Genomic DNA, 20,349 nt, shown 5'->3' on the forward strand with positions numbered 1-20,349 from the left:
GTGAAAGGATGGAAAAAAATATTTCATGCAAGCTACAGCCAAAAGAAAGCAGGTGTAGCAATATTAATCTCAGATAAAATAGACTTCAAATGCAGGGATGTTTTGAGAGACAAAGAAGGCCACTACATACTAATAAAAGGGGCAATTCAGCAAGAAGAAATAACAATCGTAAATGTCTATGCACCCAATCAAGGTGCCACAAAATACATGAGAGAAACATTGGCAAAACTAAAGGAAGCAATTGATGTTTCCACAATAATTGTGGGAGACTTCAACACATCACTCTCTCCTATAGATAGATCAACCAGACAGAAGACCAATAAGGAAATTGAAAACCTAAACAATCTGATAAATGAATTAGATTTAACAGACATCTACAGGACATTACATCCCAAATCACCAGGATACACATACTTTTCTAGTGCTCACGGAACTTTCTCCAGAATAGATCATATGCTGGGACATAAAACAAGCCTCAATAAATTTAAAAAGATTGAAATTATTCAAAGCACATTCTCTGACCACAATGGAATACAATTAGAAGTCAATAACCATCAGAGACTTAGAAAATTCACAAATACCTGGAGGTTAAACAACACACTCCTAAACAATCAGTGGGTTAAAGAAGAAATAGCAAGAGAAATTGCTAAATATATAGAGACGAATGAAAATGAGAACACAACATACCAAAACCTATGGGATGCAGCAAAAGCAGTGCTAAGGGGGAAATTTATAGCACTAAACGCATATATTAAAAAGGAAGAAAGAGCCAAAATCAAAGAACTAATGGATCAACTGAAGAAGCTAGAAAATGAACAGCAAACCAATCCTAAACCAAGTACAAGAAAAGAAATAACAAGGATTAAAGCAGAAATAAATGACATAGAGAACAAAAAAACAATAGAAAGGATAAATATCACCAAAAGTTGGTTCTTTGAGAAGATCAACAAGATTGACAAGCCCCTAGCTAGACTGACAAAATCAAAAAGAGAGAAGACCCATATAAACAAAATAATGAATGAAAAAGGTGACATAACTGCAGATCCTGAAGAAATTAAAAAAATTATAAGAGGATATTATGAACAACTGTATGGCAACAAACTGGATAATGTAGAAGAAATGGACAATTTCCTGGAAACATATGAACAACCTAGACTGACCAGAGAAGAAACAGAAGACCTCAACCAACCCATCACAAGCAAAGAGATCCAATCAGTCATCAAAAATCTTCCCACAAATAAATGCCCAGGGCCAGATGGCTTCACAGGGGAATTCTACCAAACTTTCCAGAAAGAACTGACACCAATCTTACTCAAACTCTTTCAAAACATTGAAAAAAATGGAACACTACCTAACTCATTTTATGAAGCTAACATCAATCTAATACCAAAACCAGGCAAAGATGCTACAAAAAAGGAAAACTACCGGCCAATCTCCCTAATGAATATAGATGCAAAAATCCTCAACAAAATACTTGCAAATCGAATCCAAAGACACATTAAAAACATCATACACCATGACCAAGTGGGGTTCATTCCAGGCATGCAAGGATGGTTCAACATAAGAAAAACAATCAATGTATTACAACACATTAAAAACTCGAAAGGGAAAAATCAATTGATCATCTCAATAGATGCTGAAAAAGCATTTGACAAAATCCAACATCCCTTTTTGATAAAAACACTTCAAAAGGTAGGAATTGAAGGAAACTTCCTCAACATGATAAAGAGCATATATGAAAAACCCACAGCCAGCATAGTACTCAATGGTGAGAGACTGAAAGCCTTCCCTCTAAGATCAGGAACAAGACAAGGATGCCCGCTGTCACCACTGTTATTCAACATTGTGCTGGAAGTGCTAGCCAGGGCAATCCGGCAAGACAAAGAAATAAAAGGCATCCAAATTGGAAAAGAAGAAGTAAAACTGTCATTGTTTGCAGATGATATGATCTTATATCTAGAAAACCCTGAGAAATCAACGATACACCTACTAGAGCTAATAAACAAATTTAGCAAAGTAGCGGGATACAAGATTAATGCACATAAGTCAGTAATGTTTCTATATGCTAGAAATGAACAAACTGAAGAGACACTCAAGAAAAAGATACCATTTTCAATAGAAACTAAAAAAATCAAGTACCTAGGAATAAACTTAACCAAGATGTAAAAGACCTATACAAAGAAAACTACATAACTCTACTAAAGAAATAGAAGGGGACCTTAAAAGATGGAAAAATATTCCATGTTCATGGATAGGAAGGCTAAATGTCATTAAGATGTCAATTCTACCCAAACTCATCTACAGATTCAATGCAATCCCAATCAAAATTCCAACAACCTACTTTGCAGACTTGGAAAAGCTAGTTATCAAATTTATTTGGAAAGGGAAGATGCCTCGAATTGCTAAAGACACTTTAAAAAAGAAAAACGAAGTGGGAGGACTTACACTCCCTGACTTTGAAGCTTATTATAAAGCCACAGTTGCCAAAACAGCATGGTACTGGCACAAAGATAGACATATAGATCAATGGAATCGAATTGAGAATTCAGAGATAGACCCTCAGATCTATGGCCGACTGATCTTTGATAAGGCCCCCAAAGTCACCGAACTGAGCCATAATGGTCTTTTCAACAAATGGGGCTGGGAGAGTTGGATATCCATATCCAAAAGAATGAAAGAGGACCCCTACCTCACCCCCTACACAAAAATTAACTCAGAATGGACCAAAGATCTCAATATAAAAGAAAGTACCATTAAACTCCTAGAAGATAATGTAGGAAAACATCTTCAAGACCTTGTATTAGGAGGCCACTTCCTAGACTTTACACCCAAAGCACAAGCAACAAAAGAGAAAATAGATAAATGGGAACTCCTCAAGCTTAGAAGTTTCTGCACCTCAAAGGAATTTCTCAAAAAGGTAAAGAGGCAGCCAACTCAATGGGAAAAAATTTTTGGAAACCATGTATCTGACAAAAGACTGATATCTTGCATATACAAAGAAATCCTACAACTCAATGACAATAGTACAGACAGCCCAATTATAAAATGGGCAAAAGATATGAAAAGACAGTTCTCTGAAGAGGAAATACAAATGGCCAAGAAACACATGAAAAAATGTTCAGCTTCACTAGCTATTAGAGAGATGCAAATTAAGACCACAATGAGATACCATCTAACACCGGTTAGAATGGCTGCCATTAATCAAACAGGAAACTACAAATGCTGGAGGGGATGTGGAGAAATTGGAACTCTTATTCATTGTTGGTGGGACTGTATAATGGTTCAGCCACTCTGGAAGTCAGTCTGGCAGTTCATTAGAAAACTAGAGATAGAGCTACCATTCGATCCAGCGATTGCACTTCTCGGGATATACCCGGAAGATCGGAAAGCAGTGACACGAACAGATATCTGCACGCCAATGTTCATAGCAGCATTATTCACAATTGCCAAGAGATGGAAACAACCCAAATGTCCATCAACAGATGAGTGGATAAATAAAATGTGGTATATACACACGATGGAATACTACGCGGCAGTAAGAAGGAACGATCTGGTGAAACATATGACAACATGGATGAACCTTGAAGACATAATGCTGAGCGAAATAAGCCAGGCACAAAAAGAGAAATATTATATGCTACCACTAATGTGAACTTTGAAAAATGTAAAACAAATGGTTTATAATGTAGAATGTAGGGGAACTAGCAGTAGAGAGCAATTAAGGAAGGGGGAACAATAATCCAAGAAGAACAGATAAGCTATTTAACGTTCTGGGGATGCCCAGAAATGACTATGGTCTGTTAATTTCTGATGGATGTAGTAGGAACAAGTTCACTGAAATGTTGCTATAGTATGTAACTTTCTTGGGGTAAAGTAGGAACATGTTGGAAGTTAAGCAGTTATCTTAGGTTAGTTGTCTTTTCTTACTCCCTTGCTATGGTCTCTTTGAAATGTTCTTTTATTGTATGTTTGTTTTCTTTTAACTTTTTTTTTTTCATACAGTTGATTTGAAAAAAGAAGGGAAAGTTAAAAAAAAAAAAAAAAGAAAAAAGACAAACAAGGAAAAAAAAAAAAAAAAAAAAAAAACGATGTAGTGCCCCCTTGAGGAGCCTGTGGAGAATGCAGGGGTATTCGCCTACCCCACCTCCATGGTTGCTAACATGACCACAGACATAGGGGACTGGTGGTTTGATGGGTTGAGCCCTCTACCATAAGTTTTACCCTTGGGAAGACGGTTGCTGCAAAGGAGAGGCTAGGCCTCCCTGTATTTGTGCCTAAGAGTCTCCTCCTGAATGCCTCTTTGTTGCTCAGATGTGGCCCTCTCTCTCTGGCTAAGCCAACTTGAAAGGTGAAATCACTGCCCTCCCCCCTACGTGGGATCAGACACCCAGGGGAGTGAATCTCCCTGGCAACGTGGAATATGACTCCCGGGGAGGAATGTAGACCCGGCATCGTGGGATGGAGAACATCTTCTTGACCAAAAGGGGGATGTGAAAGGAAATGAAATAAGCTTCAGTGGCAGAGAGATTCCAAAACGAGCCGAGAGATCACTCTGGTGGGCACTCTTACGCACACTTTAGACAACCTTTTTTAGGTTCTAAAGAATTGGGGTAGCTGGTGGTGGATACCTGAAACTATTAAACTACAACCCAGAACCCATGAATCTCGAAGACAGTTGTATAAAAATGTAGCTTATGAGGGGTGACAGTGGGATTGGGAATGCCATAAGGACCAAACTCCACTTTGTCTAGTTTATGGATCGATGTGTAGAAAAGTAGGGGAAGCAAACAAACAGACAAAGGTACCTAGTGTTCTTTTTTACTTCAATTGCTCTTTTTCACTCTAATTATTATTCTTGTTATTTTTGTGTGTGTGCTAATGAAGGTGTCAGGGATTGATTTAGGTGATGAATGTACAACTATGTAATGGTACTGTAAACAATCGAAAGTACAATTTGTTTTGTATGACTGCGTGGTATGTGAATATATCTCAATAAAATGATGATTAAAAAAAAAAAAAAAAAAAAAAAAAAAAAAAAAAACTTACTACAAAGCTACAGTTACCAAGTGGTATTTGCATAAAGATAGACATATAGATCATTGGACTAGAATTGAGAGTCCAGAAATAAACTCATACATCTACAAGGGTATCAAGACTATTCAACAGAAAAAGAGAAGTCTTTTAACAGTGATGCTTGGACAACTATGTAACCACATGCAAAGAATGAGGTGAGATCTCTATCTCACACTATAAACAAAAGTGAATTTAAACTGGATCAAAAACCTAAATGTAAGAGCTGAACTATAAATCTCTTAAGAAGAAAACATAAAGGCAATACTCCATGACCTTGGATTTGGCAAAGGATTGTTAGGTATGACAACAAAAGCACAAGCAACAAAAGAAAAAATAGATAAATAGGACTTCAACAAAATTAAAAACATTTTTGCATCAAAGGACACTATCGAGAAAGTCAAAAGGCAACTTATAGAATTGGAGAATACAGATTTTGAATCATATATCTGATAAGGGACTAATATCCAGAATATATAAAGAACTCTTACAACTCAACAATAAAAAGACAAACAACCCAATTGAAAAATGAACAAAGGACTTGAGTAGACATTTCTCCAAAGAAGATACACACATGGACTTACAGGCAACCCTGGGTGGAGTAAGTCTGTTTAATTTGGGGGCTTATTTAGAAGGATTTAGGAGAGGAAAGAACAGAGGGAAACACATCAAGCTGTTAGGCTCCTCCCAAGAGAAAAAGGGGAATTGCTCAGAATGCTTGATTATTCCCCCATTTATCAACTGGATGTGAGATGCTGTCACTCCAGCACTGAAAAGAAAAAAGTTGTGGAGAGAGGCCCAGAATTGTGTTCATTGAACTCCCTACACATGGAGGGAAACATCAGGAGAAGAAACGACATTTTCCTAATAATCATATAATCAGAGATATATATGCACTCAGATGTAAAAAAAAGTATGGTTTTGTTTGTTTTTCAGGGCAGAATGTTTAAATTAAAACATCAAGCTGTTGTCACTTGTTTTTGAAAATCCAAATTCTAAGGGCGTTATTTCCAGTTTGGTTTGAGTGATATATTTTACATTTGAGCGGAAAAGCTACTCTGTAAAAGATGCACCAGAATGTCTGTTTCACCCAAGTAGGACTTGAACTTGAGCCAACCAAGTCACTTTTCAGATTTCCACAGAACCATAGAGCTTCTTATCTTTATATTATTTGTATCAAAGTCAAATGTCCTGTATGGACCATTCAGGTTCCAGACGGACCATTCATATTATTGACTGCTGAATCTGCAAGGTAATATTTAAGCTCCCATGCAGTGTCTGGATCCAGATCAAAGTGGGTTCTAATACTGGCTCTTCCACACTGTGAGACCTCAGGCAGTCATTTAACCTCTCTCTGAACTTCAGTTGCTTCATTTGCAAATGGGGGTTAAAATAATAGTAAACACCTCATAGAGTTGTCCTGAGGATTTAATAACAAGCAGATTTAAAGTCCTTGGCACAGAGCCTGGTCAATGGCAAGCATTCACAGAATGCTATTTTATTTAGAGTCGTATTGTCACCTTGGGAAAGTCATATATCCTCTTTAGGCCTCAGTTTCTTTCAGGATAAAATGGAGCTAATGTTCACCATTGTCTCTTTAGGCCCTACCACAGAGCCTGCTATGGAGTAGATGCTCAAAAAAAAAGTTCATTTTTGAATGAATGAATGAATGAATGAGGAGGAAGAAGAGGGAGAAGAATGCCTTCTGTAACTATCTTAAAGAATTACCACAGAAGACTGTTGCTGCAAAGGAGAGGCTAGGCCTCCCTATAATTGTGCCTAAGAGCCTCCTCCCGAATGCCTCTTTGTTGCTCAGATGTGGCCCTCTCTCTCTAGCTAAGCCAACTTGAAAGGTGAAATCACTGCCCTCCCTCCTACGTGGGATCAGACACCCAAGGGAGTGAATCTCCCTGGCAACGTGGAATATGACTCCCGGGGAGGAATCTAGACCTGGCATCATGGGATGGAGAACGTCTTCTTGACCAAAAGGGGGATGTGAAAGGAAATGAAGTAAGCTACAGTGGCAGAGAGACTCCTAAAGGAGCCAAGAGGTCACTCTGGTGGGTACTCTTACACATAATATAGACAACCCTTTTTAGGTTCTAGTGAATTGGAATAGCTAGCAGTAAATACCTGAAACTATCAAACTACAGCCTAGAACCCATGAATCTTGAAGACAATTGTATAACATTGTAGCTTATGAGGGGTGACAATGTGATTGGGAAAGCCATATGGACCACACTCCCCTTTGTCTAGTTTATGGATGGATGAGTAGAAAAATGGGGGAAGGAAAACAAACAAACAAACAAAGGCACCCAGTGTTTTTACTTTAATTGCTCTTTTTCACTTTAATTTTTATTCTTGCTATTTTTGTGTGTGTGCTAATGAAGGTGTCAGGGGTTGATTTTGGTGATGAATGCACAACTATGTAATGGTACTGTGAACAACTGAATGTACACTTTGTTTTGTATGACTGCATGGTATGTGAATATATCTCAATAAAATGAATTAAAAAAAAAAAAAAAAAAAAAAAAATGTGGAAAGGAGAAGCCTGAAGCATTTAAATGATGAGCACATAGACTTAATATAAATATTACATATCACCAATTCACTTTTCATAATGTTATCCCAATTGGGTTTCCAAAGGGTTTCATTTAAACTTCCAAGGTTGGTACTTATTTTAGGCTGTAATGTAGACAACGTATCAGTGAACAAAAGTGTTAGATACTTTAAAAAAAGTATTCACGTTACTCATAATGTCTCATTATAATGTCTCAATAGGAGAGTCAGATTATTTTTATCATAAGTGATTTTCTAATTTAACCTTATTTTTATCATTATTTGCATATATATAAATATCATAGAAAAAGGTAGGCTTTATTACACATATAAGGCAATCAAATATTTCTGATTTGATATGGTCTTCTGAATAGATATCATTGTTAAACGTGAAGTTACTTTGGGGCACAGTCTGAAATGAAATGGAGAAAGATTATAAAAGAAGGAAAGCTTTAATTAACTGTCAATTCTTGATAATCTCATTCTCCTTCTTTCCCCATCTCCAATTTCAGTTTGGAAAATTCACTCTCTACGTAGCCTGTATTTCAAACAGATATAAATTATCTGCAATGTATACATTCTTCAGTTGCTTTCTAAAATATGTCCTCTAAACATTAAACTTTTTCTTTAATAGAAGACTACCTTATTCTGAGCTTCAAGATTAGCTTTGTGTTCAAGTAGTTTCTCTACTAATGAAACACTCTGACCACAGACAGCATAATGAAGAGCAGTATTGCAATCAAAATCCACCAGATTTGGGTCTGCATCATGATCTAGAAGAACAGTAGCACAACTCTCTTTCTGACACTGTACTGCCTATAAATGCAACAAGAGTAGATGAGTAACCAATTTACTACCTAGATATGACATATTAAATTGGCATTTAATGTTTGAAGTATGCAAATCAACAAAAGTTAACTAAGAGAACTCAAATATATTCTAGGTATAAATCCAATCGAATAGGAAAATTTAGAACACACCTTAATCAGCGGGGATCTGTTTTCACTATCCAGAACATTTATTTTGCACTGTTTCTCAATTAAGAGAGACACAATATTTGGAAATCCATTAGCACAGGCCAGGTGCAGAGGTGTTCTATGTCAACAGAACAAAATACAAAGTTAGAGATAAGTCTGGTTTGAGAAGTTACTTACACCCAAGACCAAACATATTATATTTTGCAAAGACATTTTTTCACGTGCTTATTCACATCTACATAATATGTACATTAATTATAATTACTTTTTACAGAATTTAAAATGCTGTACAAATAAATTCTCCGGAGATTAAAATTTTAACTGGTTTTACTTTAAGGATAAGTTAACTTGTAATGACTTGGAAAAAGTCTTTTTCCAACACCAAAAATGGTGTCTGGGCATTGGAAATGATGATAAAATTAGATAGGTATCAAAATAAATTTTAGATATGATCTCCAAAATCTGAGATACATATACTACACAGGAGGAAGGAATACTGACTGTGTTTGGACCCCTTATTCAGTTGCATGGTATTTCTTGATTGTGTATTTCTCCATCTTTGCCCAGCTATTAAAGTTGGTATTTGCATTTGAGAAATGAACACAAAGGTGAAGGCCTAGAGACCATCTCAGTTGGATATCTCAACCTAATTTTAAGTTATTTCACTAATTTCTACTTCTCAAAGAACCTAACTCTGTGTGGCCTCCCTGAAATGAAGCACACATTCATAAAACTATGACAGAATACTAATTAACTCTTTTTAAACTTTGCAGTTTTTAGCCTGGACTGGCCTTCAATAAACTTTCATTTATTTGTTAAGTTGATATCACTATACATTTTTTTATTTAACAATTTATAATATAGAATCACATATAGATAATCCATGTCCCAAATAAGAGACTTTAGATGCCACTCCCCACATCGCTTCAGGTCTTCAGAAGTACTCTACGGGTGCCTAAACAGACCTGTTATTTACACACAGGGGTAGCAAAAAAGATGATCTTCAAGAACTTGAAAATGACTTTCAAGAGTTAAAATAGCAAAATCCATACACAATGAGACATAACTTACCATCTATGGGAAAAATGAAGATAATATAAAAACAACTTTGAACAATTTGGGAAAGCTAAAATTCCAATCAAGTTTACCTGAATGTAACCTCTGGATGCAGGACTGTAATATAAATACAACATAAAAATCAGAAATTTAATCAATTATATTATTCTCTTACAGAAGAAAGACTATAATCAGGAAGAGGATGGTCAGCTTAGATGATAGAATGGAACCAGAAGTTATCTGTGATTGATTAATTAACATCTTCCATGGAAGACAGAACCTGAATTTAAGGAACTCATACTTCCCAATCATTGAAATGGAATACTTTGTTGTAGGACAAACTTGATTTCTCAGTAATTCTTGAAACCAGGAAAGGAAGCTCTCTATACCGGGCACACAGACAACTTTTATTTGTATGTGTTATATTTCAGCCTTCAGTGTATTCGATTGGCATGACTGTGTTTCCTTGTCTTTAAATGTCTCTGGAACACTGACAAGGTTGAGGACCAGTCCCTGGCACAAAATGAAGTCATTAACACATAGCCAAACTTCCTGATTTCCTGGTGGACAGTCTCCTAGTCTTCTGATGGCAATATGCCAACCTTAACTTAGTCACATGTTCAACCAACATCAGCCTTGTGATTCTGGATCCAGATGCCTGGATATGGCTTCTAGAAATAACTTGGGGTTTCCAGGAAAATAACTCTCTCAAGATAATAAGCACAGACCCTGAGAGGTTAAAAGAGTTTCTAGAAAAGCACTGCCTCCTCATACCAAAAACTATCCAGTCTCTACATGAAAAATCTGAAAATTTAAAATAAACGGTAAATATTTTACATATACTTTTTACTAAATCAGCATCCCAATCATTATCATAAGAATTCTAAAAAAAGATATTGCTGATGAACTATACTCATCAAGAATTCTGTAATGTAATCCCTCCACTAATGCCAAAACTAACTTTAGTTAAAAGACCACTTGGTTCTAAACTCAAAGTTCCTTTTACACAAGTCTGTCTTAGGTCTTATAAACTTTCCTGTTTCAAGATAAGATTAAGGAATCTCTTATTATTAACTCTCAACCACCTGGTAAGATAATATAATCCAGTAATGTGCTGGTTTGAATGTACTGTATCCCCCAAATGCCATTATCTTTGTGGTCTTGTGGGACAGACGTTTTGGTGCTGGTTAGATTTGCTTGGAATGTGCCCCACCCAGCTGTGGGTGGTGACTTTGGTGGGATACTCCCATGGAGGTGTGACCCCACCCATTCAGGGTGGGCCTTAATCAGTGAAGCCATATAAAACATGCTGACTCAAAGAGACTGGAGGGACTGCAGCTATGAGTGACGTTCTGAAGAGGAGCAAGCTTGCTAGAGAGGAACGTCCTGGGGGAAAGCCATTTTGAAACCAGAACTTTGGAGCAGACGCCAGCCACATGCCTTCCCAGCTAACAGAGGTTTTCCGGACGCCATTGGCCATCCTCCAGTGAAGGTACCCGATTACTGATGTGTTACCTTGGACACTTTGTGGCCTTAAGACTGTAACTGTATAGCCAAATAAACCCCCTTTTTATAAAAGCCAATCCATCTCTGGTGTTTTGCATTCCACAGCATTAGCAAACTAAAACAGATTTTGGTACCAGAGAAGTGGGGTGCTTTTGCTGCTGAGTTTGCAAATACCAAACATGTTGGAACGGCTTTTCAAATGGATAAGGGGAATATGCTGGAAGAATTGTGAGGAGCTTGATAGAAAAGGCCTAAACTGCTTTGAAGAGACTGTTTGTGGAAATATGGACTCTAAAGATACTTCTGATGAGGTCTTGAACAGAAATGATGGATGTTTTGTTGTGAACTGGCAGAAAGGCGATCCTTGTTTTAAAGTGGCAGAGAATTTGGCAAAATTGAGTCCTGGTGTCAGATGGAAGGAGGAATCTGGAAGCAATAACCTGGAATACTTAGCTGAGGAGATCTCCAGACTACCTGTGGAGGATTTACCCTGGCTTCTCCTTGCAGCTTACAGTAAAATGCGAGTGGAGAGAGATAAACTTAGAACTGAATTCTTGGGTTCAAAGAAACCAGAAGCTGATGGCTTAGAAAATTACGAGCTTCCAGGGGGTGGAATCCCAGAAACTACAGCCCAACATGAGGATGTAACCAAACATGGAATCCAGCCGCCATTTCAGTACAAGCCAAGATTGGAGATGGAATTATCCAGAAAGGATTTGCGGAAACTCCTATTCTCTGATGGCTTTGACCCCTGTGTGCTTCATGCAAAGCCAACAGAATTTTTGCTAGAACTTTATAGACAGAGCCGCTGCCAGTCTGGACTGGAGGAGACAGACAAGGAACAAATTGCAAGAAAAATTTCTTCAAAGACAGAGCCATGGAGGTTGAGGTCTGGAGTCAAGAGGCCTTGGGCTGGGAGAGTGGAGCAGCCCACAAGCATGGAAAGGGTGAGTTTGCCCCGGAGGTCGAGGGTGGGCATTCCACCTCGATGCTCTGGAAGAGTTTTGCCACCCGAGGTCCCAAAGAGGGTGGAGCACATTCCCAGGGAATTGGGGAGAGCCTGGCTGCCACCACACTGTTCTGAAGGGGTTGAGCATGTGCCCCGGAGATGGAAGGGAATCCAGGAGCAGCCCCGATGTTTGAGGAGGGTGGGGCCGAGAAGGTGGTCTCCCCAATGTGTGGGTATGTTGGAGCACTCACCTAAGCGTTTGGAGAGGAAAGGGCTGCCGAAAAGGTCCTTAGGAAGGGTTAGACTCCCGCTCTCTCAAGCCCCAAGGATGCAACGTCGTTCTGTTAATGACTGTCTGACTTTGAAATCTAATGGAGTTTGTCCTGCAGGTTTTAGGAACTGTCTTGGTCCTGTTATGCTTTCTCCTTATGGCAATGGAAATGTTTATCCTATGAATGTCCCTCCTTTGTATATTGGAAGCATATAACTTGTTCTAAGTCCACAGATCCAAAGCTAAAGGAGAATTGTGCCTTAGGACTGACCATACCTATATTTGATTTTGATGGGATTTTGTACTTAACTTTTGTTACTGAAATGGTTTAAGTTTTTGTGATATTGTGATGAAATGAATGTATTTTGTATTTGGAAAGATAATGTCATTTTGGGGTCCAGGGGGTGGAATGTGCCGGTTTGAATGTATTGTGTCCCCCAAATGCCATTATCTTTGTGGTCTTGTGGGACAGACGTTTTGGTGCTGGTTAGATTTGCTTGGAATGTGCCCCACCCAGCTGTGGGTGGTGACTTTGGTGGGATACTCCCATGGAGGTGTGACCCCACCCATTCAGGGTGGGCCTTGATCAGTGGAGCCATATAAAACATGCTGACTCAAAGAGACTGAAGGGAGTGCAGCTATGAGTGACGTTCTGAAGAGGAGCAAGCTTGCTAGAGAGGAACGTCCTGGAGGAGAGCCATTTTGAAACCAGAACGTTGGAGCAGACGCCAGCCACATGCCTTCCCAGCTAACAGAGGTTTTCCGGACGCCATTGGCCATCCTCCAGTGAAGGTACCCGATTACTGATGTGTTACCTTGGACACTTTGTGGCCTTAAGACTGTAACTGTATAGCCAAATAAACCCCCTTTTTATAAAAGCCAATCCATCTCTGGTGTTTTGCATTCCACAGCATTAGCAAACTAAAACAAGTAATACAACTCAGTGTTCCTGACAGGGAAAGCACTGATTAACTTTTCCTTTAACATCCATAATTGAGCATAAGGATAATATTCCTCGTGTAACTGGAAGTGTTTCGGATTGCTAAAGCTTCTCTGAGGAAAGGCTGCTGGCATCCAGGGTTCCTCTGTCACACGGGAAGGCCCATGGCAATGTCTGCTGATCCTTCTCTCCCAGCTTCTGTTTTCTCTAAGCTCTTTCCAAACTGTCTCTGAGTATTTATTTCTGAGCATCTGGGGGTCCTCTCTTAGCAACTCCAGGGCAAACTCTGGATTTCGTCTCTTAGCTTCTCTCAGCTCTCTGAGTTTCATCTGTCATTTATCCTCTCGTAAAGGACTCCAGCAAGGGGCTTAAGACACACCCTGAATGAGCTGTGTCACATCTCCATGGAAACAACCTAATCAAAAGTCCCATCCACAGTAGGTCTGCACCCACAAGAATGGATTAAAAGAACATGAACTTCCCTGGGGTGCATAAAAGCTCCAAACTACCACACGAAATTTCTAATGCCTTCAACTCAAATGTACATAACTTTAAGCCCACCTAAAATAACTCCTTGCAATAGCACAGCAAATCCTAGCAAACATTTACATCTGTCTCCTCCATCCACTATTACACGTATCTGAAGAATTTAGTCCCAAGGAACTTGGTAGATTTTATTCAATCTTCAGATCACCTCTCCCTCCAACTTCAGTTCTCTTTTATCACTAATTAAAAAACAAAACAAAACAGAAAAATGCTTCTCTCCCTGAGAAAAAGTAAAGGTTATTTGGATAATCCCCACCCAATAGGTCTTCCAAAAGTCTGCTGCACCCCTGCAAGATAATTTCACTATTCCAATCAAAGCCTAAAACCTACAGTAACAATTAAATCCTTTATAAAAATCTCAGAGCCCATATGTATGCTCCAAGTAACTTAAGAAATTGTCCACAAATTCAATAAAATAAAATAGTCATGAAAGCTTCAGCTTTCTAAGAAAGTACTGAGCAATATACTACTGAGGTCCTGCACACAAAATCTGAAAACAAGAACTAATCTATCTTGAGCAGTTTACAATATCCCTCAAACCTTCAAGACAGTCCTGTAAAGAAGACTGATTTTACTTTGAACATTTGGCATCCTTTTAAAAGAGCCACACTTATTTAAAAAATAAAATGTTTTAAGAATATAGTTTTAACATTTACCTTCAGTTATTTAAGTTTTAGAATTAACTAGTTTTAAATTCCAGAACTCACAATTTGGGTACGCAGCAAATGATGTCTTTGTTATGGCCACGCATTCAAAAGTTTACACATGTAATACAAATGCTTACAGGCCAATAGCATTGTTTCTTATGTCAAGAAAACAAAAACTATTCTATTTTTTCAAACAGTTGAACACAAAGAGTATATTTACAGGTATCATAGAGAAATACTTTCGAATCAAGAATATTATTTCATTTTTCAAAAATCCTTAGCATTTATTTTATCAATATATTATATTCCTAATTTAAGACTTTAGTTTATATTGTTACTTTTTAACTCATCGATTTCTCTAACAAGAACTCTAAATCCCTGTGAGGCCTAGTGCTAGTTCCTGGGGTTTCAGGCTAGCTAGTGTCACTTTGCTTCCCTCAGGTTCTATTTTGCTGCAGTCTCTCACTCTTTCACATCAGGGGAAGAACTGTCAGCATAGGCTAAAATGTGGTTGGGTGATGAAAGATCAAAACACAGGAATCTCTAATTAAAGTTTAGCAAAAGGCATGAACTAGATGGACATGTGTCAATACTGGATAATTACTATGGAAGCTAAAGTGAAAAGTGCTATCCACTAAACCCAAGGCAGGACCAGAACATGGCTGCAGTATAGAATGGGTCTCATCATGAGAATACCTTTGAGCTGACTTTGTTGGGCTCTCGATAACTTAGAAAGTAAAGAAGTAATCAAGGAAGTTACCTCATACTAGGTCATTAAATTATTTTCAACTCTAGGTGGGCACTTCAGATCTAATCCAAGATTTGAGTACCATGACTGCAAGTACTAGTTAGGAATTGGGCCTTCACCTACCAGGCTAAATATAGAGCAAAGGGACTTTATATTAAAAGTCACATAAGTAATTTAATTTTATAGCTGGAAGAGATATTAAACATCTCCTATTCATTTCCAAACTTATTAGGTACAGTATCCTTTAAAAAAAAAAAAGCATAAACAGGGGCCAAATATGCAAAGCATGTTAACAGGGAGCTATTCTGGATTAATAAGAAGTTGCCTGCAGCCTGGCTTTGAAGATCTTGGCATTAAAAACCATTAATTAGTGGAAGATCTGATTTTACACATAAAGGAAAGTCAGGGTCAAAGTCATACATCTGCAGAGCAGGCCTCAGACTCAGATCTTGATTCCCAAAACAGTGCTGTTCCTAGTAGGCCACTATGGCCTCTAGAACAACCTTCTCATTGACTCATATTGCTTTACCCATACTCTCCCAACCAAAATTTCCACTTTTAGTATCACTATTTTTACTGGAAGACATATTTAAGAATATTACTTCCATAAGGCCATTATATACTTAAGACTGAGAATTCAATACTGAATTACATCATGTTGAGGTAGTTCATAACCTTGGCAAAGTTTAGTGCAGTGGTGTGGGATAAAGGCTGGATAGAAGATTAGATGATACCTTGGTTTTCTTAAAAGAAAAGGAGGTAAAACTACCAGCAAGCTAAATACAAATCCTCTTTCTAACCATACAATTTCCAATTATGCACAACTATGATGAAAGAAGGCACTTACCATACCCACTTCAACTATGATGAAAGAAACCTTCTCCCAAAAGATGTTAAGGCAATCACAAAGAGTAATATTTTCCTTTATTAACACCAAACACAAATCTTGGTTTCTGAATAACCACTGATTTGCTTTCTGCTTCAATAGTGTTGCCTTTTCTAGAATTTCATATAAAAGGTATCTATCAGCCATTTATGGTATTCCTCTTCTTTGTGGATGGTATTTCTGAGGATATTCTGTCTGCAGTTGAAGAAACTTTTCATAGGAGATCCACATCACAAATATTACCAGGTGTTTCAAAGTCTTAAAATCTTAATAAGCACTGTTCTAGGTGGTTCCAGCTACTCTTTCCCCAAAGGTGCACTGGTAAAACAGGGTAAACCTTGGGTGGCTGGAAAAAATCTACACCAACGAGTAAAATAGCAAGATGGGGAAGGGTGGCTGCCCAGCAGAGAGAAAGACAGTGAGAGGAGTGAGCAAAATCAGGAAGAAAAGAAAAGTTTAAGCCTCAAATATCCAAGTAAGCCTTTAAAAAATAAAATGAGCTGAAAACTCGAGTGTGGCCCTCTGCCAATGGTTACCAGAAAACATCTCTGCTCCAGCGAGGTCGCCAGCTATGCCCTGCTTCTGGTGGTGGACCCAGTGACCCCAGCTTCCCCAGCAGACCGCCCATCGTAAGCCCCGCCACCCCCTCACCTATGGTCACCTGAACTCTTTGTCGCGCACGTTCACGTCATGTTTTTTGAACTGAAGGCACTCCTTCACCTTCTCCAAATCCCCCACTGAGGCAGCTCTGTGAAGTTTCTTTAAATCCTTATCTCGAAGGTTGTAGCCCAGCTGGGAGGGAGAACCGGCAATGGTACGGCCTGTCCGCAGATCTGAGGAGCAACTGCGCGATTCTTCTTTCCTCCTCCAGAGGCTGAAAATCTTCTTCATGGCGACGCTGAAGTCCCGCGGCCTCCTAACCGCCCCGCACGCCCCCCTGTCCCCGCCTCCCGGCTCGCGGCCGCCTCCACCTAGGCCCTCGCCCCCGATGCGGAGTCCCAGTGGGCCGCTGACCGGAAGTGCGCAGCGCTGCGGTTGTGACCCGGTACTCTGCAGGGCGCCTGTGGAGATTCTCATCTATGTTCTTGACCTGAAGACTACACACTCACACTTCGTATTAGAACTTCAGCCTTTGGATTAAGAGCTACAGCTCTTAGAAATAACCCCTTCTCCTTCAAAGATGGTCGTAATGGCTTGAACTCTTGCAAACTGAAATTTATTTTCCTTGTGATGGGGATGGATCTCTTCCAGTGACACAGTCCACCAGCCTACCTCCAGGGTCACATGTTACAACTTTTCTTTAACAATAACTTCTATCTCTCCAAAATCTCAATTTCACACATAATTTTGAACACCACCTCCCATATGTTCAGCTCGCCTTTTCTAGTCACAAAACCAAAAATCCTTCCAACTCACTGTTCCTACAATCCGTTAATCCTACCACCTTTCACTGACCTTAACCACCCCACCCCATGTCCTCACTACCCTACTTAGATAGATTAAATTCCATGGTCAATCATTATAATCACTTCCTTCAGCATTTCTGCCCCCACCCATTCCTCTTCTTTGCCTAAATCACAGCCCTAGTTTAAATCTAAACTCACATCTAAAATTTGTCTGCCACTGAGCTACTAAATGTGATGCAGTCATGTTGTCTGCTCTCACTTTCAATTTATGGATGGTGTCTGAATCTCTTGACTCCTATCTTCATCTCTTCCTTTAAAAATGTTTGTGTATGTCTGTATGTTTCATAATAGACATGCTCTATACTAACACATGCACACATATTTAATATGTGAATCAATAAAATACACACATTAAGATGTTTGCTTTTGTTTTCAAATCCCATCAGCATCAAACTATTGATCTAGTGCACATCTACAATCCCTAAGTCCAGGGCCTAGAGACCACCAAATTGCCTCTCTTTAATAAATATCCATAGCTCAGCATTCCATTTCCTATCCCAGGATGTGTCTCTTCTTTGGATGAATGAAATAGAAAATATCCACCCTCTTATAGACAAGACTCCATAAGTATTAAGACTCCTTTTTCTATGTGCTTTTAAAGTGGCAACTGATTGTTTTTCACGTTTGTTTATGGTTAATTTTTTCTTTTCCTTTTTCCTCATCATTTTTCTCTATTGGACACACTTCCAACATGCTTCTTTTCCCTCCTGTTCAAGGAGATGCCACCTCTGTCCAACAAGATCATCCATCAAACATCAAAGGTAAGGAGTTCTACCTTAATAAGAGAGGTATACAGACATATGAAAGAATTATTGCCTTCTTCCTCTAATGAGCCACCTCCATCTCTTCTATCTGGATCTATGTCCCACTTCTATTGCATTAGCCCAGGTTCTTATTTTTTCCTCAAATTATTACAACAGACTTCTAAATGATCACTGCACCTAAACTTTCCCACTCTTATCCACCTCCACCTGCTGCCAGCACTGACTTTGTAAAAACATTGATAAAATCCCTCCTATAGATCTTCACTGCCTACAAGTCAAAAGTCTGAAAGCTTTGCCTGATGTGACATGGATCTATTACACCAAGTCATGTAACACATGGTCCTATAGTAACACAGAAGGGAGAATGCTGGCTTGGGATATTTTTCAGTTAATACATTCAGCTTCTGATTTCTGCTTGTAGGATTAGGCTGTGCCTGACTGAGAGAAGAAAACTTACCTTACATAGCTATTTCTTTCAAAACATGAATCAGAATAAGTCACTCCCCTTGGTTAAAACTCCAAATTGTTTCTTCACAGAAAAAAATTTTAATCTTCAGCAAGTCCATTAAGCTTCTATGTGGTCTTTGTTCTAAGTAGATCTTTAAACCACTCTGTCCCTGCTCACCTGTGCTCCTGCTGCACCAAAGGCTCTCAGTTCCTTGAAAGAGCCAAATCCCTGACTTCAGGACTTTCATACATCCTGTTCTCTCTGCCTGTAATACACTTTAGCTTCATTTTTATATCATGAGTGGTTTTTAGGGTTTTGGGTTTGTTGGTTTGTTTTTTGTTTTTTGTTTTTTTTTTACCAGTATATTCAAGAGTATATATAAGAAGCAAGAGTTTTTCCTGGAGGAAAAGATTTTGACTTAGACAACCCTGTGAGAGCTAGAAACAGGCAGTTGACCAAGTGCTGACTTACTATATCAGCAAGGACTTGACAAGCAGCAAAAAGCAAGGCACAGGAGGCTTTTATGGATACAAGTTGAAGGTTAGGGTCCACAGCAATGGGTAGCATAGACCAATTCTTGCTGGGACATCCAAGAAAGCTGTAGAGAGTAGATGGTCAAGAAGGCACAGCCTGAAAAAAATTGGGACAAATTCTGGGAGAGGCACATGTTCCTGCCTTTGACTCTACCCCTGCATGAGTTGTATGTCTTCAGAATCCCCTGCTAGGCTCTTCATTTCTCAGCCTTTTCTGCACCTGGGATATTGTAGCACTTGAAACAGTAATTACACTGAGGGCCCTGCACCCAGTCTGCATCTCAGTCTTTCATGAATCAAATCTTTAACAACAGCAAAACAAAAACACAACTTTTCACTGGATCCTGATCTTTCATAATTCCCCATTAGAAAGCATTTTATTGAAAAATTTAAAGCAATTTAAATTTCAAAAGTATCAGAAAGTATAACAACATTTCCTTTTTTAATATACACATTTTAAATCATCAAATAGCATATAATGGAAAAGTATGAAATGATGCAACTCCCATAATATAACAGCTTTTGAACTAAAAATATGTTTGATAAATTGAACAAACTTTTATGATATTTCTGCTTTACTAAGGAATCTTAGAAAAACCTTTGAAGTGGAGCGATGCTCCATGTTCTTGAACAGGGTGACTCATTATCTAAAAATTGTGAACTTTTCCCCTATGATTCTAACAGTTTTCTATAAGCCAAATCAAAATATCAAGATTTTAAAAATTAGTATTATTTGTGATGCTATTCTGGTATAACACTGTTAGATGATATTAAGAAAGTAAAGAGATACTTAAAATTTCCAACTAATTAAGTATTGTTTTGACAGCAGCCCAGACCAACAAATGACTGGAATAGAATACAAAGTCTAGAAACACACCCAAATATATGTAAAATCAGTACTTGTTCATTGTGGCAATTCAAATTAGTAGAGAAAGAGTGAATTATTCATAAATATTGGCAGAGATCTCTCCCAGTCTTTGTAT

At 38.5% G+C, this 20,349-nt stretch overlaps 1 protein-coding gene across 1 annotated transcript in view; it reads right to left on the bottom strand.

Annotated features, from left to right (window-relative positions):
- Positions 1-17,046, bottom strand: part of ANKRD7 (ankyrin repeat domain 7) — a 35,742-nt gene extending 18,696 nt beyond the window's left edge. Inside the window, exons 1-3 of the mRNA XM_037837761.1 lie at positions 16,817-17,046; positions 8,610-8,724; positions 8,272-8,445 (exon numbers count right to left, since the gene is read on the bottom strand). Of these exons, the coding sequence (XP_037693689.1) occupies positions 8,272-8,445; positions 8,610-8,724; positions 16,817-17,046 (519 nt within the window). The remainder of the gene's footprint in view (positions 1-8,271; positions 8,446-8,609; positions 8,725-16,816) is intronic.
- Between the last annotated feature and the right edge of the window lie 3,303 nt (positions 17,047-20,349).

This window comes from Choloepus didactylus, chromosome 5 (assembly GCF_015220235.1).
Source record: "Choloepus didactylus isolate mChoDid1 chromosome 5, mChoDid1.pri, whole genome shotgun sequence".
NCBI classification, from domain to species: Eukaryota; Metazoa; Chordata; class Mammalia; order Pilosa; family Megalonychidae; genus Choloepus; species Choloepus didactylus.